The sequence below is a fragment of the Pongo pygmaeus genome, chromosome 17 (assembly GCF_028885625.2).
Source record: "Pongo pygmaeus isolate AG05252 chromosome 17, NHGRI_mPonPyg2-v2.0_pri, whole genome shotgun sequence".
Taxonomy (NCBI): domain Eukaryota; kingdom Metazoa; phylum Chordata; class Mammalia; order Primates; family Hominidae; genus Pongo; species Pongo pygmaeus.
The window spans coordinates 51,086,876-51,112,659 of NC_072390.2; the positions used below are offsets into that span (position 1 = coordinate 51,086,876).

The window sequence follows — 25,784 nt, forward strand, 5'->3', positions numbered from 1 at the left end:
GCTGTGGACCCTGTGATATTGGGAAGCCTGGAATTAAAATGCTTCCCAATTAAAATGATTTTTATCCTTTTGTCTTTTGTTGTTTGTTTTCTTTCCCAGTAGGACTCAGGTATTATTATCATCATCCCCAGAAAGACTCAAGAACAAACTTGACAATACTTTTTCTTTTTATGATTATAACTGTAATACTACTGTTATAATCATAAAAGCTTGCGAAAAGGTTAAAGAAGACAATAAAAATTCACCTCTAATTTCAACAAAGATAATCACTGTTAACCTGTTGGTATATTTCCTTGTAGTTGTGTTTGTAGTTGTGTGTGTGTGTGCATGCACACTGTGCATAAACCAGCCAGGATGTGTCGGGAAGAAATGAGGGGCCTAAATTGCACTTTTGATTCAAAGCATTTGTGTCTGTGATTTTTTTTGTTTTGTTTTGTTTTGTTTGTTTTTGAGACGGAGTCTTGCTCTGTCGCCCAGGCTGCAGCGCAGTGGCACGATCTCGGCTCACTGCAAGCTCCACCTCCTGGGTTCACGCCATTCTCCTGCGTCAGCCTCCTGAGTAGCTGGGACTACAGGTGCCCACCACCACGCCCGGCTAATTTTTTTTTTTTTGTATTTTTAGTAGAGACAGGGTATCACCGTGTTAGCCAGGATGGTCTCGATCTCCTGACCTCGTGATCCACCTGCCTCGGCCTCCCAAAGTGCTGGGATTACAGGCGTGAGCCAGCGTGCCCGGCCAGTTGTGTCTGTGATTTAGCATTACTCAGACCCACCTTTGAATGCTGAATCCAAATGTGAAAGAAAGTAGCTTGAGTTATTTTAGAAGTTTAAATGAAAGTTAATGAAAAGCATCCAGGACCTTTAACTGGGGCTCCTATACCCTTGAACATGCAGGTAGATGTCGGCACTAGGCACGGCTGATGGCAGGCCAGGAGGCAACTCGAGGTCTCTTTGTTGGGGGTGTGTTAGGGAGGTAAACTCTAGTACATGGACGGGGACTGTGAGTCTGGAAGGTGTTTCCCAGGCTGAGGCAAGTTTCTTCTGCCACAAAATGTTGCCCTCTGCTGCTAGGTAGAAAGACCCTTATGGCCAAGAGTAGATCATGGGGCCGGCCCAGAATCCTTGATAAGGAATGCCGATTTCACAGAAACCAGGTCTAGCTTTTCCAAGGCCAGTCAATTAGGTATAAGGTCAGCAGTGTGTGTTTTGGCAGCTGGTAGGCAGCAGCTTCTCTCCTTCATCCTTGGAGGATTTGTGTTTCATCTCCTAACTCTGGCGGTTGCTTGAGGACAACTAACAAACTCTTCATCTTACTGTGCTAAGCTTCAGGTAACCCCAGGGCCCTTGCTATGGGTGTGGGTTATAGGGGCCATCTTCTCATGACCTGGGTTCTCCTTTGGCTTTGCTGAGCTGCCAGCTCGGAGTTCCCTTCCTTGAAATTCATATCCCATAAAGGAAATGTTGTGATGGATGAGGGCATGATCCTGAAATGAACCCAGGCCTTTGTATACCATATCCAAGACTCCATCCATAGCCCCAGCCAGAGATTCTCATCTGTCAGACCAAGTCTTTCCATCAAGATAAAACAATGGCCATCTTTTCCTGATTAGTAAAAATAATAATAATAATAATAGTGAAAACAGCTAATGAATTGTCTTCTTAGCTTTATGGTTTTTGTTTTTGCTTTTTTTTGTTTTGATTTGATTTGATTTGATTTGTTTTGTTTTTGAGATGGAGTCTCACTCTGTTGCCCAGGCTGGAGTGCAGTGTCATGATCTCAGCTCACTGCAAGCTCCGCCTCTCAGGTTCACGCCATTCTCTTGCCTCAGCCTCCCGAGTAGTTGGGACTACAGGTGCCCACCACCATGCCCGGCTAATTTTTTGTATTTTTAGTAGAGACGGGCTTTCACCGTTTTAGCCAGGATAGCCTCGATCTCCTAACCTCGCGATCCACCCGCCTCGGCCTCCCAAAGTGCTGGGATTATAGGCGTGAGCCACCGCACCTGGACAGCTTTATGGTTTTTGTCTATACAATTTCTTAAACCTTTGGCAACTGCTGTTATCTGTCTGCCGCTGAGCACTAGCAGCTGGAAAAAAAAAAAAAAAGGAATGGCACTAATGGAAAAACTCAGAAATAGTTTATCATGTGTGGTTCAATAGCATGTTTCTTTATGGACACGTGTGGTCTTGGCTGTGATTTTATAATGCATACATATAACATCATCCTATTTTACTGCTAGTAAAATTGTTCCTGAATCCTATGATGGAATTAAACATATAAATATGCCATGGTGTTCTGCAGAGAGCAACATGACTTCCAGGTGTGTTTCCATCTAGTGGGTTTAGAAGCAGCTCTCCAGTTCCCTCTCAACTGGGTGAGACAGCAGACAGGTGCCAGAGGTGATTTAGGGTAAACTGAGCATATCCATTTGTGCACAAGTTTATAAATCATAAATTTTACTTCTCAAAGTGGCTTTAGACTCATTCCTCAGCAGGGATGAATGGACATATAAGCAGTTGTCTTTTTGAATAGTTTCTTTTGGATAATGAAAACTGTCAGATTTAAGGAATCAGCAATAAAACCAACAAACTACCAGTCCTCAAAAATCATTACTACCTAAAGCAAATGAAGTTTTCCAGAACAAATTCCTTTGGTTGCATTATAAATATAAACATCACGCATGCTGCATGTGGGCTAACCAGAAGGCTTCATTCTGCAGTGTGGGCAATTTGGTCTGGGGCCAAGAGTGGGCCAGTTAGCAGGGATAAAAGCCAAAGGGGTTAAAGTCCAGCATAAGGAGTGATCGGTGTTTATGAAGAAGGAAATTTTTCTTTTTAATTTATTTTTTTTTTAGACGGAGTCTTGCTGTGTTGCCCAGGCTGGAGTGCAGTGGCGCGATCTTGGCTCACTGCAAGCTCCACCTCCGAGGTTACGCCATTCTTCTGCCTCAGCCTCCCGAGTAGTTGGGACTACAGGCGCCCGCCACCTCGCCTGGCTAATTTTTTGTATTTTTAGTAGAGACTGGGTTTCACCGTGTTAGCCAGGATGGTCTCCATCTCCTGACCTCATGATCCACCCACCTCGGCCTCCCAAAGTGCTGGGATTACAGGCATGAGCCACCGCGCCTGGCCGAAGAAGGAAAATTTAAAATGTTCCATTTGACCCAGGCAATTGCACTTTTGCTCAGGGCCTGAGATAAAAAGGTGGATTCAAGTTCATCTGTGGGGCATGGTATGGTATTAATATCAGACCACTGGATCTTCTTCTCTTTGCTTGCATCTTTAAGTCACTTTCCCTTTCTAGTGGCCAGGGCCTGGCAGGAAGAGAGAAAGGCTCATGGGAGCCCTTAGAGAGCCTTGCTTTGTCATTTTGCCATATTGGAGACTCCCTTTCCTTAAGGTCTTCCCTGTGGTGGTTGACAGGAAATTGATTGACACCCCCCTACTGTCTGGGTATGGGGTCCTTCCTTCTGAGTGAACAGGTTTGCCTGTCCCACAGAGGGTGAGGCAAGTGACCAGAGAGGATAACTCATGTTGAAATTTGTCCTAAATCTGGAGTCCCACTAATTTGGCTCTGCAGAGCTTTTGAAGTAGTTCAATTTTTATTTGACAATTCTTAAACATAAGTATCACACATGATTAGCAGGAAAAAAATTCAGCCATCCTTTCAAGCGATCCCATCTCTACTTTCTGCTTAAGAGTATATCGATCTGTGAAGATCATGTAAAGTGTAGTGTAAGCTACAGGTTGACAGAACTCAAACTCTCTTTCCACCGTTATTTATAGCAGAAGCATCTGCATTGAGTGTATTTATGTAGTATGTGAAAAGACATGGAACATGCTGTGAGGAGCTTCTGTCTGAGTGTTAGACCAACCCATGTCTGAGGCACTGAGCTAAATATCTTATTTTCCTTTGGATTTAATGTGGATATTTAGGAAAGTAAGAGGGGGGAAGTATTGAACAATTGATCGTGTGTGTATTTATTTATCTGGGTTAAGAGAGGACTGGCCCGGGAGTCAGTGCAGATGGTCCACCTGGGGATAAACTGGGTATCTCCACCAACCACCACCATTACAATTACAGCTACTGATACTTGAATATCTATCATGTAACAGACACAACTCTAAACATTTTTCACATAGGACCCATTTATTTGGCACATATTTGAGTATCAGTTGTGTGCTTGCAGTCATCAGGAAAAAAGGCTCTTACAGAACCTGCACTCCAGTGTTTGGGGTGGGGGTGGGGGGCAGTGAAATTGGAGAGAGACAGATGACAATGATTAAGTATTGTCTTCTAATGTACTCCAGCAGCGCTAAGGAAAAAAGACAAAGTGCTTTATCTCGATGACAATTCTCAGTAATCCTATAAGGTAGGTACAGTCATCCCAGAGACCTTAGGAGCTCCAGATGAGCTTCCTGAGCCCCTCCATCCCACTCCTTTGGGGTCCAGTTTCTTTCTCTGTTATGTGAAGGGCTAGCATTATATGGTTTATGATTCCAGTACAGGAACCCTCTCCTCCGCAACACACACACACACACACACACACACACACGCACACACATGCATATGCACACATACACACACACATTGTAAGGAGTTAACAAAGGCAATGAGGGGAGTGAGTGGACCCCATAATTCTGACAGGAGCTCCTAGGAAACGTGCAAATGCTGGTGTTGAACACAGGCCTAGCCTGAGGCCTGCCAAGGCTATTTTTGTTGAACCAAATGTTTCTTCCCTTCCACCTTCATTCTTGTAAATATTTCCGATTTTTTCTGCTCCGAAATAATAAAAAGAATGAACATCCATCCTAAGAGTGTACAAATATATGCACATTTCCAGACTTAAAATCCTTAGATGGTAATAAGAGACTCAGATAACACAGCTAAAAACACATTTTTCAGTTAAATTAAGCCAGGGTTTGAGTGTTCTTATTATAAAGGATTAGATGCACACATGTGCATGTGTCTGTTTAAGGGGAGTACGGATGTAGTCTGGCTACCTTTCCCTCTCTCTCTGGGCTGCCTGCCATTGTTCCTTGGCCTTTGCTCCCTCAGGACCTGTTTCACATCTTTGGCTCCAGAGTAAGCAACCAAAAGTAATTCTGGGTCCATTAGCACCACTAGAAAGTCTTAGTTTCGATACTTTCTCCCCTGCATATTCTTCCTTTGAACCATGCATGGGTAACTCACTACAACATGTGTTTTATGCCAAGGTTTTATACAAAATGTGAATGTTAGAAGCTGCCCCTGTTATAAACACAAACGGCAGCATCCAGATCTCTTAAACTGGACAGTGAGACCCAAGGCCTGCTGATCAGATTGATTGACTGTCTTGAGAGCTGAGATGGTTACTTTACAGGGGTTGGAAGAACAACTACACTGTGGTGTGGACTTCAAAGTAGTTTGATGATCAATATCAGCAAGGAGATAATTCAGTAGTCAGCAGGTGAAAGGAGAAAGAACATGTCTTTGTGCTCAGTTAGCAAGGGTCATAGAAGATTGCCCAGTTCTGACTCGGTGGGCAACTTAGCCAAAGCAAAAGGCTTTCTGTTCACTTAGGAAAGCCAGAATATCTCCACATTGAGCTACATTGGTGCCTTTTACATCTTGTAGTAAGTAGGTACCTATTCTTTGTTTAATCCTCTTAAACAAATCCCCTTAAATCCTGTCTTCTCTGCTTTTCTTACTGTGTGCATCTGCTTCCTGGTTCTTTTAAAATTGCTTCAGCTTAACCTACTTCCTGCCTTCTCAGAGATCTCCATTCACTATTCAGCAGACATTTTACTGAGCATGTACTGTATGCCAGGCACTGTCCTAAGAGCACGGAGATCAGCAAGACAGATACTATCGTGGTCCTTGGGAAACTTTTGTTCTCAAGGCCAAAATCAGCTCTGACATAGCCTATCCAAGGACCAGCATTTGGAAACTACTGTATTTAGGTTATTTCCAAGTTTACTTCTCTCAAGCAAAAATAAGCAATATCCCTTTGAGATCTTTATAGAGAAAGCAGGAAAGAGCTTCATGTTGCAAACCACCAAGCCAAGGGCAAGGCAATTCTTATTTCACTTCACTTCAAATATTCATCTTGAGCCTAGAAAACCATGTCAAGGTGTTGTGTGCCCCTTTTTGGTCTTGCCCGTGGCTTAGTGGTCCTGAATGTGAATGCGGAGTATCTCCTGTCCCTCCTAGATCTGGAGATAACCACCCATAAGCCTCCTGCAGAGCCCAGGCAGCAGTCACCTCTTGTGCCAAGTCCCCTGCAGTCATCCCTGCTGCAAGAGACCTCACTTGCACAGTGACAGGCTTAGCTGCATGCTTGGACACTTCTCAGCTGTTGCTCTGTGCTGGTGTCTGTTCTTGGGCTTATGCCTAGCTGCTCCATTAGATTATAAACCTGTTGAGGGCAGCTGCCCAATAGACCTTGTACCTAGCTGATACTTAATAGTATTTGTGCCTTGATGAAGTAGATGTAATATACTTCCGTTCTTGAGGTATTTGCTAGACAGGCATGTCACTTATTTCTTTGAGTCACTGCTAGAGGGATGTTAAGATCTTCCACATCCCCTTTTCTTCTGTGCTGATGGATATTCTTAGAGTACTTACCAAGAGTTTTCTACTCTGGGGGAAGTGTATGGCCTACAGAGTTGCAATGATTGGATTTTTAAAAATTACATATTTAATATGAAGAAATTTTCAAGCAAGTAAGCATCCAGACACTGAAGCATACACAATGCTCTTGTCAAAAGGTCAAAGATGATGTGAGATAGGGTTCTCTACTAAGAAATATTCTCAATTAGAAGCCTGCTCAAATCCATCCTAAGGATAATGTCACACTTTGAAATTTGGTGACTGAAAGACGCTGCCATCACTGGATACATCCTTGGATAATAAACTGTGATGTGAATCAGATAAAGAATGTTGATGAATTGCCGTTTCTAATGATTTTTGCTTTACTCATAGGGGTCACACCTTGGTCAAATATCATGGAAATCCTGGAGGAAAAAGATGGAGTTGATACGGAACTACTGGTTTATGCAATGACTTTGGTGAACAAGGTTGGTTGACTATGTTATGGGTTGAATTGCATCACCTAAAAAGATATGTTAAAGCCCTGACCCCTGGTATCTGTGCTTGTGGCCTTATTTGGAAATAGTGTCGTAGCAGATGTAATCTGGTTGTGAGGGTGGGCTCTGATGCAGCATGACTGTGTCCTTATAAGAGGAAAAGAGACACAGAGGGAAGACGATGTGAACATGCAAGGAAGACAGCCACAAGAGGACAGGCAGAGGTCAGAATAATGCATCTCCAAGCCAGGGAACACCACAGATTGCTGGCTGCCAATTGAGGATGAAGGAAAGACAGACTTCCTGTAGAGCCTTTAGGGAAAGCATGGCCCTGCTGACACCTTAATGTCAGACTTCTAGTCTTTCAAACTGAGAGAGAATAAGTGTCTGTTATTTTAAGCCACCTAGTTTGTGGTACTTTGTTACAGTAGCCATAGGGAATTAATAGATTGTGAAAATCTAAAATTTTCTCGCTGAATAAGAGCCACACCATGTGGACACCCGTCACAGTGGCTGGAACCACAGCTGCAGTGTGCAGTACGGGAGAAAATCCTTTATGCGACATGTGGGGTGGATGCGTGCAGGTGTGCATGCTTGTGAAGGCCTGTGGGTGCCTGCGTGTGTTCATACTTTGGTCTTTTCTAGTAAAACCAGGAAAGTGATAGTGAGAATTTTATGACTGCTTTTCCTATCAAGTTGGCCCCTTAAAATAATAATAATAATAATAATTATTATTATTATTATTTGAGGCGGAGTCTCACTCTGTTGCCCAGGCTGGAGTGCAGTGGCACCATCTCAGCTCACTGCAGCCTCCGCCTCCCAGGTTCAAGAGATCCTCCTTCCTTAGCCCCCCAGTAGCTGGGATTACAGGCACGTGCCACCATGCCTGGCTAATTTTTGTATTTTTAGTAGAGTCGGGGTTTAACCATGTTGGCCAGGCTGGTCTTGAACTCCTGACCGCAGGTGTTCCACCCGTCTCGGCCTCCCAAAGTGCTGGGATTACAGGCGTGAGCCACCGTGCCTGGCCAAAATTGTTTTTTAAAATCATTTTTCCTTGAGGGAATATAAATTATGAAGTTTTACTCTAAGAAAATAGTTCACATGTCAGGAAGACACGAGGTGCACGTGTTCCACTGCATATTGAAGTTGGACTCTTGGGCTGAGATAAGGAATCCTGGAGGTAGGTCCCACTTGTCTCATGTGATGGTGACCACACCTTGTGCTCTCATTCCTCCTGTTGCGTCCCTCCCTGATCACCACCTTGTAGGGCAGTCTTGGTCCTTGGTGCTCTTCCCCAGAAGTGCTGCTCTGAAACAAGGGGACCCATGCTGACCCAGAACAAGCCCAGTCTCAGGTCTGGAGTTTCTCCATTTGGATCGACATGCCTTAGAGCACAGACACCTCGCCAGCTGCCACATGGGCCTTCCTTGTACTCTCCTTACACGCTTATGCTGGATGTGAGCCTGCAAGACCATCTGCAGTGATGGTTAGGGCTTCAGAAAGATCCAGAGTCCCTTCCTGAAATACAGCTGGAGAAACATTTTCCCTGATGAACTGGGGATAAATTTGTAGAAAGCAGTATAATTATGAAGAGCACCTTCTCCTACTAGATAGTAAAATATGCAAACTCTGAGGATTACAACAATGTGGTCTGGCCCCTTCCTCAGCAGACAGATGATTGGTGCAGAGGAGCTCTGAAACAGACCTCAGTGTATAGAACAACTCACTGTACAGTTAACATTGGTGGGGATGGGTTAGGTACTGATTGGAGAGGTGTTGTTAAATGGAAGTAAACAAAAACATACTTTAACCATACACCACAGTAAGCCCCAAGGAGCTTAAAGCATTTAATGGAACATAGCAAACTGTAGGAAGAAAAAAAAAAAGAGAGATGAAGAGTAATTAGTCTGTGGTTGGTAACGTTTATTTTAAAAATAAAACCAGTGAAACAGGTTCCAGAGGAAGAGATTTAACTATTTTACTGCATAAAATTTTAAAAGATCTTATTTACAAAATGAAAATCACAAATTATAACTAAATGCAAATGACAAACTAGGAGATTGTTTACAAAAAGAAAGGTGGAAAATGATATTATCCTAAATATATTATGAACTCAGTAGAAAAATGAAAGACATTAAGCCAACTAAGGACAAAAGAAATACATACGAAAACAAGAAGACATGTTTCCCAGGTCACATTGGCAATGATTGCCTTTTAATGAAGTATCATTTATTGATGAACACCCAGGAAACTCCTATAACCCTGGTGGGAAATGGGCACAACTTTTCTGAAGCATAATCCTAAGAATTCTGCTTTTATTTTCAAATATTTTTATGAGCTCATTTTACCATTTGATTTGAAGCAATTTTCTGTTGGTTTCTAAGAATTAAGGTCATCTATTTCCTGTCCTTTTTAGTCACTGACATTGTTTTGGAAAACACTGAATTCAGCAAAAATGGAATTTTCACATTGCCACAGTGTTCCCCATTGTAACATTACCTATTTTATTGATAAGGCCGTGCCCAGCTGTTCTTATGATCATAGCAGTACCCACACAGTGTGGTACTTTGTTGCTAATCACTGGCAGAGACCCAGTGCCTGTCACCCTCTGTTTGGCATTCTGTGGCATTTGATGTCCAGGAATCCCTCACTTACTCTTTCTCTTCTGGCAGTTCTTTCTCATCCTTTGTTAGTTCTGGCCAAGAAGACATCCAGAAAGATCCTTGAGGTCATTCATTCAAATGTAATCCTTTCCTTAACTCATTTATGCCTAGTGTTCCGTTATTGGAACGCTAAGCTTGTGTGAGTTATTTATATCCTACTTCTCGAGGTCATCGCCGAGTTATGATTTTTCACACACACACACAAAATTTGCAACCTCCAGCATAAATGCGTTAAACAAGTCAACAGACCAGCAGCACTCATGCCGGGTTTGTTTTGTTTTGTTGTATTGTAGTAATGCGTGTTGCCCAATGAGTAAACTTCTCTGAGATACCAAACAAAATAACAAATTAAAATGTTAATCTGGGTCTGGAAGACATTCAAACTGTGAAATCTGGGAAATTATGTTGCAAGTTGGGTGGTTTCTAAGTATTGATTTCAACAAAATAAAGGCCCCTAGTAACATAGAATTTTAAAAAATGGACATTTCCATGACCAACAAAACAATGACACTAAGTCCTATCCTGGTTACTGTCCTAAAACTGATTACCTTGTAAAATAGGAGGAAGCACACTGGGGTGGGAGGTAGAATGAGTAACAAGAGGGGTTACCGTGAGGCTGGCTTAGGGTGTTCAGGGAAAGCAGGACCCCGGGGAGCCATGGGGAGAGGAGTTGTTCAGTGGGGCTAGGGGATAACTAACCTGGATGGTACATGCTGAGTAGTTGCCTTTGTTTTTACATTTACTTTTATTGTTTTAAAATTATTGTCTTAGTCCATTTTGTGTTGCTGTAACTGAATACCACAGACTGGGTAATTTATAAAGAAATCGATTTCTCACAGTTTTGGAGGCTGGGAGGTTCAATATCAAAGTATCAAAGTACTGGCATCTTGTGAGGACCTTTTTGCCATGCCATCCATGGTAGAGGGCAAGGGGGTTGTAGGGGAAGAGAGGAGAAGGGGGTGAAACTTATGCTCTATTGGGAACCTGTTCCTTCAGTAACCCACTCCTGAGATAATGGCATTCATCCGATTTACCTCCTTTCAACACTGTTGCTTTGGGGATTATGTTTTTAACGCATGAACTTTGGGGGACATATTAAAACCATAGCATTCTGCCCCCTGTCCCCAAAATTCATGTCCTCTTCATGTGCAAGATATATCCATTCCATCCCATTAGCCCCAAAGTCTTAATGAATTCCAGTACAGACTCAAAGTCCCAAATCCAGAGTCTCATCTGAATCAGGTATAGGTAAGACTCAAGGCGCGATTCATCCTGAGGCAAATTTCCCTTTAGCTGTGAGTCTGAAATCAAACAAGTTACCTACTTCCAAAATATGTTGTTGGAACTGGCATAGATGTTCACGTTCCAAAAGGCAGAAATAGGCGAGAAGAAAGGGATAACTAGTTCCAAGTCCAAAGCCCAAGAGAGGTAAAAACAATATTAAATCTTAAGACATCAGAATAATCTATTTTGACTCCATGTCCCACATCCTGGGCACACTGGGGTTGGGGTTGGGCCCACAGGGCCTCAGGCAACCCCATCCCTATGGCTTTGCTGGGCTCGGCCCACGCTTCAGTTCTCCTGGGTTGGAGCTTATGCCTACAGCTTTCCCGGGCTGGATTGCACACTGGTAGCTCTACAGTTCTGGGGTCACGGGGGCTGCCTCACTCCTGTGGCTCCACTAGGCATTGCCCTAGCAGGGACTCTTTACAGTGGCCTCACCCTGTGACAAGTTTCTTCCTGGGACCCTAGGCTGTCCATAACCTTCTTTTAGATCTAGGTTGAGGTCACCATGGCTCCACAGCTCTTGTATTTTCCACACCTGCAGAATTAGCACCATGTGTTTTATGGCTTGTACCTTCCAGAGCAGCAAGGCCTGCTTGAGTCACAGCTGGGGTGGCCGAAAAATCCTGCACCAGAATTCTGGGAGCAGGATCCTGAATGGCCCTGAGCAGTGAATGCTGAGGTACCGCTGGTGCCTGTCCAGAAACCTTGCCCTCAAGGTCCTAACTTGCTTAGAAGGTCTCTGAAATGCCTTTGGAGTTTTCCTCCCATCGTCTTGGTGAATAACACTGGCTCCCTTCTATCCATACTATAATCCTTTTAGCAAATGGTCACTTGGTCATGCCTTTGGTTTGCTTTCCAAAAGATGCTTTTTCACTCTTTACATGGCCAAGCTGTGACTTTTTCGAATTTTTCTACTCTACTTTCCTTTTAATAAACTCCATCTTTATATCACTTCTATCCTCTTGCATCTTCCTATGTGCAGTTAAGAGTAACCATACAACTCCTTCAATATTTTGCTTAGAATTTTTTTTCACCAGATATCCTAGTTCATTGCTCTTAAATTCTAACTTTCATTAGAGCTCTAGGACATTGACATAGTTCAGCCAAGTTCTTGCCACTTTAAAACAAAGATGGTTTTTATTCCGGTTTCTAATACCTTGATTCTCGTTTCCATCTGAGACCTCTTCAGAATTGGCTTTACCATTTGTATTTCTACCAACCACTTCAGCAATCCCTAAGAAGGCTCTGACTTTTCCTACAATGATTCTCTTCTTCTGAGCTCCCACCAGAGTCAACCAGATAATGCTCTAGTCAATCTAGGCTTTTTCTAGCTTGCTTCTCCAAATTTTTCCAGCCTCTACCTGTTACCCAATTCCAAAGCTGCTTTCACGTTTTCAGTTATTTGTTATAGCAACAACCCACTTCTCTGTATCAATTTTATGTCTTTGTTTTGTGTTGCTATAACAGAATACCACAGGCTGGGTAATTTATAAAGGAAATAAATTTATTACAGTTCTTGAGGCTGGGAGTCCAATATCAAGGTGCTGACATCTGGCCAGGCGCTTCTTTTCTGTGCTATACTGTAGTGGGATACAGAGGGTGAGGGAGGTTGTAGGGAAGATAAGATGGTTGAACTCATCCTTTTACCGGGAAACTACTCCCACAATAATTAACCCAGTCCTGAGATAACAGAACTAATCCATTCATTACCTAATCACTGCTTAAAGGTTCTCCCTTCCAACACTGCTGCATTGAGGTTTAAGTTTCCAACACATGAACTTTGGGTGGGGGGCACATTCAAACCATAACAATGCACCTTCTAGAATATAGCTATATGAGTTTTAACACGTACATGGAGATGGATCACCTTCACAATTAGAATACAGACTAATAATAACATAGTATTCCCCCATGTTATCCTTTTGTAGTGACACTCTGACCTCCTATATATAATCCTGAGAAACCACTGATTTATTCTCTTATCACTGTAATTTTGTCTTTTCAAGAATGTCAGATGGAATCATACAGTAAGTAACCCTTTGAGGCTGGCTTCTGTCAGTATAATGCCTTTTGAGATTAATCTTTTATTGCATATATTAATATATGCAATATATTAATTAACTTCTTTCCACTGCTGTGTAGTATTCCTTGTAGAGATGCATATGTGCTTACCCATTCACCTGTTGAAGGAGATTTGTGTGTTTATAGCTTTTGGCTTCCACAGATAGCGCTGCTATGAACATTCATGTACTGGCTTTGCCACAATGATTTTATCCTACAAGAAAGACTTGGCGCAATCAATGAAAACCCAGGGAGGGGGAAGAATGTCCTTTAGGACAGAATTTCCCCCTCTGAGAGAGATTTGTAAAGATTTACTTGTCACAGGCCTTCTCAAGACAAAGTCTAAGAAAAAAACAGGAGGAGGGATACCAAGTGTCAGGCAGCTATGCTCGGCACCTTTAGTGTCTGAGGGTGAAGGCAACAGGAAACATTTACCTCGCAGACTTTTCTGGGGAAGCTGCTGTTTTTGTCGGAGGTGGACAACTTAGCAGCAGAGGCTGCAGGGTGGAACTGGGAGGGGAGGCCCAGGGACAGGTGGAAGTGTGGTAGAATTTGCTGAGCCTATTAGAGAATCAGCCAAAAAAAAAAAAAAGATGAATTTTTTAAAAGATGTATGGCACCCTCTTGCACAGCTGGAAAAAGAAGCTGCATTTGTGAGTGGCAGAAGGCCATCATTTCCCCTGCAGCCTGCATTAAAGGTGATAGTACACAGGCTTGGCTCAAGCCCATATTTTCACTGCGGAAATGACAAATGACCTGCTGATACCCTCAGTTCAGGGCCTATTACTGAGCAAGGGGCAAGAGTTTCCCGAGTCTTTTTAGTTCTTTTTTTTTTTTTTTTGAGACAGAGTCTTGCTCTGTCACCCAGGCTGGAGTGCAGTGACATGTTCTCGGCTCACTGCAATCTCCATCTCCCGGGTTCCAGTGATTCTTGTGCCTCAGCCTCCCAAGTAGCTGGGATTACAAGCATGTGCCACCATGTCCTGCTAAATTTGTGTATTTTTAGTAGAGATTGGGTTTCGCCATGTTGGCCAGGCTGGTCTTGAGCTCCTAGCCTCAAGTGATCCACCTGCTTCAACCCCCCAAAAGTGCTGGAGTTACAGGTATGAGCCACTGTGCCTGGCCCCTGCTTACTTCTATAGTTCTGATTTTTTAATTATTTACTAGTGATTCCCTCACCCTTTATGGTTGGACTTGCTAAAGCAATGGGGATTAGGTTTAGCAGTTTAACCTCCTGGACACTTCTGAGTGAAAGAACCTCAGTTGACTCCCAGCAAGGAGAAAGGGGAAGAAGAAGGTGGGGGAACAGAGAGGTGAAGAGACTACCAGCGGCCTCTCTCTGTACCTGGGGCTGGCCCCCACGCTGCTGTGTAGGAAGTTTTAATTCTGACGCTAGATGTCCCTTCACCTGCATTCCTCAGGCTGTGCATTTTGCAGAGTCAGCTGGCAGTTAGGTCATCTCTAATTGTTCACCCTGCCTGGGCCTGATATTGCCATTTCCCTCTCATCTTTTAATAAGTTCTAGAGTTTTCACTAAAAGCAAAGGATGATAGGATTCTTTGAATGATGTGCAATTTTTCAATCAATGTTGGAAGCAGAAGGCAGCCCTGATGACCGTTATTGCCTGTCAGTGCGATGTGGTTGACCTGGTTCCTGCACGTGGCGTGACGGCCCAAGTGTGAACACCTATTTATGATTGCTTCAGATTCACAGCTTCCTGCCTTGTGTCCTTATTGGGGCCTTGAATAATTAGGCTATCACATCACAATTAGTTTTCATTAGTTTCTGATCTCAATAGCAGTGACTTGTGTCCTCTTTGCTCAGCTTAAAAAGGAAAAAGCCAGTATTCAAGTTATGAATAGAGGCCTTCTTTCCAACATTGATAGCCCCAAAATAGAAGTGTTAGAGAAGCTGGTGCTATGAAATGATCTTCACAGAAATGTTGGTCTTATTCCTTCCTAGGCAAGTTAACATGTTTAGAATAATTTTGGAATGTATGTCTTGTTCTTAGAAATGCAAAGATAGTGAAGTAAGTAGGGACTAAAGGCTGAGACTGGAATGGCAGCTCTGAGCCCAGGGTTTTATCCCAGTGTCTTCAGTCACTTCCTGTTGCCTTGGGTGTTTATCCTTCTCTCCCTCCTGTATAAGATAAAGGGCTTGCAGTAAATCTCAGGCTCCTTCCAGCTCTGAGCTGGGGCCTTGTCTCAGATACCCTCCTTCTCTTAAGAGAGGTAGAATTCAAAGAGAAGTCAGCTTTTTCTTTCTTGGTTCTCTTTTTGTCTCTTAATTGCTGCCTTGAAATTTCTCATGTTTTTCTAAATTTCACAGACCATGGGGAGGCCCTATTGAATTTAAATACAATTTAATAAAATTAAATGGTTACAACTCCAGTTGTTGGTGTATGGATCTTAACAGGAGTTTCTAATTACAAAGTAGGTTAGTTTTCTATTGCCATGTAACAAATTACTGCCAACTCAGCAGCTTCAGACAACATCCATGTATCATCTCACAGCTTCCGTGGGGCAGGAAGTCCAGGCATGGCCTTAGTAGGTCCTCTGCCCAGGGTCTCACAAGGCTGCAGCCGAGGTGTCGCCCAGGACTGAAGTCTCATCTGAGACTTGGGGTCCTCTTCCAGGCCTGTGTAGTTGGCAGAATTCATTTCCTTGCTTCTGTGAAAGTTGTGGTTGCTGCTGCCTCGAGGCCAGTGGGATAATCTCTTTCCAGTCCAGAGCTCAGAGAAGAGCTAAGCCTTCTTTTAAAGGGCCTACCTGATTATCACCTAGGAGAGTCACCCCTTCGATTAACTCAAAATCAACTGCTTTTGGACCTTCATTACATCTGCAAAATCCCCTCACCTTTGCCACCTAACGTAACCTAATCATGGGAGTGCCCCGCCCACGCTCAAGCCAAGGAGATTATGTAGCACTTGTACACCAGAGGGGAGAATATTGGGGTTCATTCTGCCTGCCACACTGAAGAGGCTTTTGCTCAGATAAATTTGTCATCTGCCTGGATTGATTAGTGGCCATGATAATAACAATATGCCTGGATTAGGCGTTGGAAAATGCCCTGAGAGCCTCAAGGCAGTCTTCTATGGTGTGTCTGTAGCTGGTTCTTCTCTTCTTCCAGACGTTATCAGGACTGCCAGACCAAGACACCTTCTACGATGTCGTGGACTGCCTGGAGGAGCTGGGCATCGCTGCTGTGTCCCAGAGGCACTTGAACAAGAAAGGGACTGACCTGGACTTAGTGGAGCAACTCAACATTTATGAGGTACCAGACCATGCCTTTTTTAAGGTATCGTACAGCTTTGGCAATTGTCAAAGGCTGAGATGGCGCCTACTTTAGACCACGTGTGTAGCGCATGACCACCACCAGCTTATTAGAAATTCAGGATCGTAGGCTTCACCCCAGACCTACTGAATCAGAAACTCTGAGGGCCCAGCAGACCGTGTTATGACAAGCCTTCCAGGAGAGTCTGATGCATATTCAAGTTCAAGAACCCTTGATATAGGGGAAATTGGTTAGCTATTTTCCTTTAAAGAACATGCCATTTGTCAGCGGCACCTTCACTCAAGGAGATGGGGAGAGAAAGAGATAGAGACAGAAATCACATTTCTTACACCTGAGGGGGTTGGAACTTCAGGCAGGGCCAGATACATGATTTGTAGCAACCAATGCAAAACGAAAATGAAGGACCATTTATGGAACACTCAAGCAAAAGTGCTGTTAAAGATACTGAAACAACACTTCACTTTCTTCTGTGCTTTCTCCCACCTTGTTATGGTGATTTTCTAATTCGGTATGTAATTGTTGTAAGGAAAGGAAAATTAAAATTTAAAATTATTACCATGAATTTTACCATTCATCTTTATATTATGAAGTGTCAGTTTAGAATGCAAATATAAGAGACTTTAACTTGTAGGCAGAATCAGCCAAATTACCTAAATCATATTTTGTAGCTCCCGCATGCACGTGTATTTTGTTCTTACCAGAACAGCAGAAACAGTACGAAACTGACTGCACTGTTTTTACATCACTTCTTGGGGTGTGTGCATTCTGCCAACACTCTGCCTTTAACTTACTAAAGAGTAAGAAAGGGCTGAAAGAAAAAGGATCTAGGAGCTGCCCTATCTTTTCCTTTCTTTTATGTTGTCATTTCAGCATAAGTTGTTGTCTAACATGGGAAGGTAACAGTGTAAGAAAGGATATGAGAGGCTCCATGGGTTGTCTTCTGTCTGCACTCAAATCCATCTCAAAGGGAAACATGGCCACCAGGGCTGTCAGTGCCCCTGACTCCCCAGTTGTAGGTGTAACATACTTACCTTGTACTCACTTCCAGTCCCGCAGAACTCCTGCCTATCATCAGTCTACCAGAATCTGTGCACATGAGCAGCAAGGAATGGCAGACATGCATGTTGTACCTCTCTCCTCTGCTCGTGCAACTGCACAGGTCACTCACCCATGACGCCAGTTCTGCTTTGGGCTACACATCAGGGCTTCGGACCCTGTTGACTTGAGTTCAGACTGTTCCCTGTGGGTTAATTTTAGGTCAAATGCCCTCATGGTATTAAAAGTACTTAACTGTGAGTGTTGAAATGACACTCTTTCTTGCTGATCCTCATCATCCCAGTGTCCTGCCATGGCCAGTTAGGGGCAGATCTGAAGATGTGTTTTCTCTTGGGTGGTATGACCTCAACCAGGAAAGTGAATTCCTCTTGGCCCAAACTTAAAGAATACAATGACCCAGGCAATCCCTGAGGAAGTTCCATCAGTGGCATTCTGTGTGTCTGTCATTGCAAGAGCCTTTGGGGTCTGTATAACCTTCCACCTCTGGTTGGTTGGTTGGTTGGTTGGTTTTTGAGATGGAGTGTCTCTCTGTTGCCCAGGCTAGAGTGTGGTAGCGCGATCTCAGCTCACTGCAACCTCTGCCTCCTGGGTTCAAGTGATTCTCCTGCCTCAGCTTTCCCAGTAGCTGGGATTACAAGCGTCCACCATCATGCCCAGCTAATTTTTATATTTTAGTAGAGACAGGGTTTCACCATAGGTGCCAGATTAGTCTTGAACTACTGACCTCAAGCAGTCCACTTGCCTCAACCTCCCAAAGTGCTGGGATTACAAGCGTGAGCCCCTGTGCCCAAACTTGGTTTTTTTTTGTGTTGTTTTGCTCTCCACCCATCCTTTACATTCCACAAAATTCACCATTTTAAAGTGTACAATTTAATGGTTTTTAGCATATTCACAAGGTTGTACAATCATCACCACTATCATATTTCAGATTGCTTTTGTCACTCCCAAAAGAAACCCCCACACCCATTAGCAGACACTTCACATTCTTCCCTGTCCCCCATGGCCGCGAACCGGCAATCTCCTTTCTCTCTCTATGGATTTACCTGTTTTGGACGTTTCAGACAAATGGATCCATACAAAATGTGGTCTTTGTGGCTAGCTTTCACTTCGTGTGTTTTCAAGGTTCACCTACGTTTGCAGAATCACTACTTTGTTCATAGTTGTGCTATTATATGGATACACCATATTTTGTTTATCCATTTATCAGCGAATACTTGAGTTATTTCTACCTTTTGGCTATTATGAATAATGCTGTTGTGAACATTTGTGTAAATTGAATTTTGTGTACATACATTTTCAGTTCTCTTGGGTTTATACCTAGACGTGAAATTGCTGGTCATGTGGTAACTATCTTTAACTGATTGAGGAATTGCTGGATTGGTTTCTAAAGTGGCTGTCCCATTTTATATTCCTACCAGCACTGTATAAGGATTCCAATTACTCCACACCTTTGTCAACGCTTGTTATTGTCCACCATTTTTATTATAGCCAGCTAGTAGGTGTGAAGTGGTATCTTACTGTGGTTTTGACTTGCATTTCCCTGATGACTAATGATATTTAGCCTCTTTCTAAGTGCGTATTGGCTGTCTGTATAGTTTCTGTGGAGAAATATTTATTCCGATCCTTTGCTCATTTTTTAATTGATTTTTTTTTTTTGAGATGGAGCTTTTTCTCTTGTTGCCCAGACTGGAGTGCAATGATGCAATCTCGGCTCACCGCAACCTCCACCTCCCAGGTTCAAGCGATTCCCCTGCCTCAGCCTCCTGAGTAGCTGGGATTACAGGCATGTGCCACCACACCCAGCTAATTTTGTATTTTTGGTAGAGATGGGGTTTCTCCATGTTGGTCAGGCTGATCTCAAACTCCCAACCTCAGGTGATCCACCTGCCTGATCTCAAACTCCCAACCTCAGGTGATCCACCTGCCTTGGTCTCCCAAAGTGTTGGGATTAAGGGCATGAGCCACCGCGCCCAGCCTTGATTTTTTTTTATTGTTGAGTTTTAGGAATTATTTCTATATTCTGGATACTAGACCCTTATCAGATATATAACTTGAAAATATTTCCTCCCATTCTATGGGTTGTATTTTTCCACTTCTGACCTAACTGATCAGTCTTATTAGTAGTAATACATTTAAAAAATATTTCCTTTTTCCACTTATAAAGATAATATGTACTCATGAAAATTTGGAAAATAACAAAAAGCATTTTTGGTATACGAAAAAACGTAAGAGAAAAAAAATCACCCATGATTTTATTACTAACCATTTTTAACATTTTGGTCTATTTTTCTAGTCTTTTTTGCATATGTGGGTGTGTGTTCATGATGAGGGACATAGTAGTCTACATATAGTGTTGCATATTGAATCTTATTAGCAAACATGTTGGAAACATTTTCCCTTGTCATTACATGTTTAAGAATTTAATATTTTAGTACAATATTCTATCTGTGTGTATACCATAATACATATAACTAGTCCCTATTTTTTCAGATTTAAATTATTTTCAAAGTTTTCAGAATTACAAATGCTATTATGAGGAAGATATTCATTCATAAATTTTTCTGCACAGCTAGATCTCTAGGGAAGATATTTTCTGTTTCCTTATGGTCTTCACTGGATAGAAATGGAGAGAGTTATGTATAACTCACTATTTTCTGTAAGTTACTGTCATAATAAGTAACAAGTTGAGGAATAGAACAGAATTATCTTTATATGATCTTGGGAGAGAAGAAACTGGGCCCAACATATTTGCTGGCAGCACTTGAAGCTGCCCACAGCTGCCAGCTAGTCAGCTCTTTGTGCCCTGCTCTGGGCATCTTCTCTTCCAGCCCTGCCTCACTCCCTCACTTTTTCATTGTTACTGACCTGTGGCCCTGGGAGGCCAGTAGGTGACAAAGGAGTATGTTCTCATGGCTTCTAAGATATAAGATGGAAAATAAAGTAAGAATACTAAAGATGGAAGAGGAAGAGAGCTCAACAGAGTTGGTTTAAATACAGGTAGAAGATGGATTTTTGCCAGCATAGATATTTCCTTCCCTTAGCCCCTTCACCACCACGATTGGAAGTCCTTCCATCTCTTAGATTCTGTTCAACCAGGGGCTCAGATGATGACAGATTTGGATTCCATAGGGTCACTGTATATTCGGAAGCCAGCATGATGCAGATGAATTGCCCATCAGTGAACCAACTGGGAGAGAGTATTGAAGAATAGCTTTGATACCAACTCCAGGAATCTGAAAACTATCCTCTGCTTCATGGCACATTTTCTCTCCAGCCTACTTGCCTCTTAAGCCACCTCCTCATCACCTTCTTTCCCTTCATGCCAAACTTTTAAGAAATTATCCTGTGTTCACCATCTTTCTTTTGTCGAATTACATGTGCTTAATATTTGAGCATCGAGTGTATATCATTCACAAATGAAGCATATTTGTGTCATTTAAAGAGCAATAAAACAAATACCATGTACTAGCTTTAAGAACTAAAACATTACAACTCAGAAGTGTCCTGACAGCCCCTTCGTTGTCATCCTACTACTCCTATCCCCAGTATTCTCTTGCTTTCTTTAAAAATAATTTAACCCGAAAACCACTTATTCTGTGAGCTAACATAAAGAATCATATTACTAAGTCAGAATTGGCTAATCAGATATTTTCCCAGTTATCTGGCTGTACTAATAATTTCAGGAATATAGCCTATCGAGGTGCAGATGGATCAGAGAGAGGTCTGGGACATCCCTTGTGACTCCCCAGGTCCTTTTTTCATGATTCAGGTGTGTGCTTTCTGACCCGGAACAACAGACAAAGTCTCTAAGTGAGGTTCACAAGGTCATCTCACCCAGCAAGGAGCATTTAGTTAGGAAACGTCTCTACTTCATGCCCCAGAGAGTCATGGCTCACACATCCATAATTCTGAGTTTATTTACTATAAGTAATCCATAGCTAGGGACATCCTGCTAAGGGTATTCCAGAAATAAGAACTCTCAGCAAATATCTTTAATTTATTTGTTAGATAGTCTAGTTAATTCGCATATTTATGGTAGGTGAGGCAGGTCCTCACATGCTTGTGTCCTTTCCCCAGAAACATCTTTCTTGTAAGATGAGTGAAAGGATCATCAGCCAGATGCTTTAGCTCCTTCTTCTCAGTCTGCCCCTAAACAATGTATTATTGAATTTTGTCTGTTTTCAAGCTTTTTATAAATGGAATCGTATCTTTTGACTCTTTCTAGAATATGCCCTTTTGCTCAACACTTTTGAGACCTGTTCCATGTTGATATATGGACAACATCTTGTTCATTTTCACTGCTGACAAATGTATCACAATTTATTTATCTGCTCTGCTCTGAACAGATGTTAGGTGGTTTAAATTTTTGTTGCCTTGACAGACAATGCTACTACGAGAGTTCTTGTACTTCCCTGTGTGTGTGTGCGCATGTGTGCAATAATTAAGATGTTTAGATATCAGTTTTATTCATGCTTCATCAAAATATTTAGAAGTTTTTCTTCCTTCTCTAAGCCCTGGAAGTGTTTAAGTGATATTTCATATTCTGGTCTTTGATGGCTTATTAGAATTCCGTTGGGAAATTACTTGGGCCTGTGATGCTAAATATATACGTGTGTGGGGTGAGGACAGTGAGGGAAGATTTTTGGTAACTATATTTTTTTCTATGGAAACTGGTCTGTTTAAACTTCCTATTGTTACAGGATCAATTTTGCTAAATTACATTCCCTAGGAAATTATCCATTTCATCTGTATTTTAAAATTCCTTAGCAAAGGAATTTTTATTAGTCTGTTATGAATATTTTAAATTTCTTCTCTTTTAGTAATCTTCCTTTTGCTATTTCTTACTTTGTGTTTGTGACTTCTCCTCCCTCCAGATTAACTAATGGTTTGTCTATTTTGTTGATGTTTTTTCAAGCAATAATTCTGATTTTTATATGAATTGCACTGCTTTTCTGTTTTGTAACTCAATGTTTTGCTATTATCTTTATAAATTCCTTTTTCTTTCTTTCAGTTTACCTTGTTATTTTTCTGGATTTTTGAGTTGAGTAATTGATTTCTTTTCATCTTTTAACCATCACTGCATTCTTGTAATCCAATCCATTTGGTAATGAATTTTTTTTTTTTTTTGAGACAGAGTTTCCCTCTTTCCCAGGCTGGAGTGCAAGGTGCAATCCTGGCTCACCACAACCTCCGCCTCCCGGGTTCAAGTGATTCTCCTGCCTCAGCCTCCCGAGTAGCTGGGATTACAGGCGTGCGCCACCATGCCTGGCTAATTTTGCATTTTTAGTAGAGACAGGGTTTCTCCATGTTGGTCAGGCTGGTCTAGAACTCCCAACCTCAGGTGATCCACCCTCCTCGGCCTCTGAAAGTACTAGGATTACAGGCGTGAGCCACCGCACCTGGCCAATGATGTGTTCTTTTTAAAAAGGTTCTGTTGGAATTCTGGTTGGTACTAATTTATTGAAAATGTTTGCATTAGTATTCATAAGTAAGATTGGTGTGTGCAGCTAGCTCCTCCCCACCCCATCCCTGCCACCTCCCCTTCCTCTTCCTTTGTTGTAAGCTGTGTTTGTCAGTTTGAGCATCACTGTTATAGTAGCATCAAAAAGAATTCCTGACCACTCCTGCACATTGCGCCTTGTTGCTGTGTGTCCAGATGTCTCTGGGGTATCTCTCTGATTGTTCCCCCTTAGTGTCCTCCCTGGATCCTCTGTTTCTGACCACTCCCTTTCAGTGGTGTCCTTATCAGACCTCCTCTCTGTCTGTGTTGTCTGCCTATATTCACCCTAGTGAAGTCAGCAGCCTTGGGGGCTCATCGCTATCTTGACTCCATGCTTTCTTCTGGGACCCAAGGCTGATTGCCTCTCTACCTTCCTTTTCCTCTGCCTGCTTGCCATCTTGTATTTCATTCATGTACTTGGAGACCGCTATATGTGACATATTCTGCTAGGGCTGTAAATACAAAGATAAAATATCTGTACTTGCCCCCAAAGAACCTCCATTCTTTAAGGCAAGCAGGTAGCTGATTCCCCTAGCAGAGGGTGGTGCAGGGGACTTAGAACATGCCAAGGAAGCTCTGACTGTATCTGACATGACCACCTGAAAGCCACACATGAAATGCAACCAGCCCCCAAATGAACCCTTTATTTTCCTTCCACAACAAAAACAAAAATTCTGAATGGACTCTTCATGTCTCCACCTCTGCAAACAGTGAAGTTTCCCAAGTTACAAGCCTAGAGCTATACTAGACTCCTTTCTCTTTCCTGTGTCCCCTTATTTAGGAGTTTGATTGGTGAAAACAGCACTTTTTCTCCATTCCTGTGATCATTTCCTTAGCTCTGGCCCTCATTGTTTCTTGCCTGAAGTATTGCACTATCTTCCTATTCATTTGCTTGTCTATTACTTTGTTCATTCAACAAAACTTCATTGAGCACCTGCTGTGTGCCAGGCACTATTCTAGCCCTGGTGACCCAGCACATCAGACAAGACCACTGCCCTGAGGGGGCACATACTCTAATGAGGTGCAGACAGTGATCAAGAACGTGCGTAAGCAGAGGATCTGAGATTGCAAACATGTCTATGAAGAAAAGAGACTGTATGAGGTGGGGGCCAGAAAGAGAGGCAGCAGCAAGGAAGGCAGGCCTGATGAAAGACAGTGAATGAGGGAGAGCATTGGAGGAGGTCAGGCATGGCAGGTGTCGGGGGTTGGAAGGAGGCTGGGTGGCTACAGGGGTAGGGCCTGGACAGCAGCATGTTCAGAGCCTGGGGACACTGAGATCCCATGAGGGCCTTCTCCCCATTCCAAACTCCCACTGGCTGAAAGCAAGGTGATCCTCCTGAAAGTCAAATCTCATTATGCTGTTCTCCTGTTTAAGAAAATGAGTGAATGAGCTTTTCATGACCAGTAAGATGAAACCCAAATTTCTTGCATTGGTACAAGGGCCCTCCATACTCCGAGGCCTTCATGCCTGTGTGGCCTCATCTCCACCATTCCCAAGATGCGTCTGAAGTTTCAACCACACTCAACTTCTCCTGTTTTTGAACATGAAAGGCAAGTTCTTTGGGGAACTTTCCTTTATCCATTCTATTTTCTTTGCCTGGAGTGTTTTTCCTTCCTATTCTCAAGTTATCAAACTCCTACTCCTGCTGCACTCACTTCAGATGTCATCTCTTTCCCTAAGGCTCCTTGGAAAGATGAAAGGGGCTACTGCAGCTTGTCCCCCTACTGCCATTCATAGCTGATGAGAGGGGTGCTGCCTTGTGTCTACACCTCTGATTTAACACTCCTCAGAATGTGCAACCTGTTTCCCTTTGAGCTACTCTAAGCCATATGTCTCATGCCTCTGTCTAGCCCCAAGGTCCAGCAGCACAGCTGCCCACAGTAGAAGTTCAGTAGGTGCTTGAATGAAGGTCTCCTTCAAATATCACACATTTCATGGTAGTGTCTACCAGGTGCTGAGTTGAATGAAGGGAGGATGCTATTCAGTTGGAAAGCAGTCACCTTAAGGGGCAGATGCCCTGCATAATAACTCAAGCGGTGACAACTGAATCCTTTAGATAGCTGGCAGAGTTGGGATTTTTCTTTCTTTCTGAAAGTTAATGCATCTAAAAAATATATTCATTGCCAAAAGACAACCAACTTCAATATATGCAAGGGCAGAAACAAAGCCTACAAGCAGAACCAACATTTTTTTTCACAAAAGACTGAATGTTCTCAAGCAATTGCAGAGAGCTTGATTAGGCTTCTAGAATTCTTCCTAATAGAGACGGACATCTGGTGGCCATTATGTCTTGGACTTGCTGGAAACAGGCCCGATTTCATGTAATTTAACTCCATTTCATAAAGGTGATTTGATCCATGTTTAAATTCATTTGAATTTTTATAGCTCCATATGATTTTTTTCACATACATAAATTGACAAAATAAAAAAGAAAATATTTTGTCAGATTATGTGTTCTAACTTTAGGTTCTGAAAATGTGTCCCTGTAAGGGGTCAGGCATCTTAAGGCTGAAGACTGTAGAGGATGAGAAATAACTATTACTGTTCAGAGTAATTAATAGGTCCAATCTCTGAAGATTCTTCCTTGTCATAGGTGGTAGGAAGTATGTATCAGTTATCTTTTTCTGCATAACAAAACACCCCAGAACTTAGTGGTGTAAAACAACAATCCCTGTTTATGATTCTGTGGGTTAGGAATTTGAGCCTTATTCAGCTGGGAAGTTTTCACTCAGCTGCAGTTATCTAGTGGTTTGAGTGAGCTGAGTGGTCTAAGATGGCCTTAGTTTATCTACTTGGCCTGGCATTTGGTACTGGCTGTTGGCTGGGCCATGTGTCTTCAACAGCCTGGCCCACA

The 25,784-nt window shown here is 42.6% G+C and overlaps 1 protein-coding gene across 5 annotated transcripts in view; it reads left to right on the forward strand.

Annotated features, from left to right (window-relative positions):
• Positions 1–25,784, forward strand: part of FHOD3 (formin homology 2 domain containing 3) — a 507,914-nt gene that overhangs the window by 312,011 nt on the left and 170,119 nt on the right. For all 5 annotated transcript variants that reach the window (XM_054461095.2, XM_054461096.2, XM_054461098.2 and 2 more), the window contains exons 8-9: positions 6,965–7,059; positions 16,209–16,352. In XM_054461095.2, the coding sequence (XP_054317070.2) occupies positions 6,965–7,059; positions 16,209–16,352 (239 nt within the window). The remainder of the gene's footprint in view (positions 1–6,964; positions 7,060–16,208; positions 16,353–25,784) is intronic.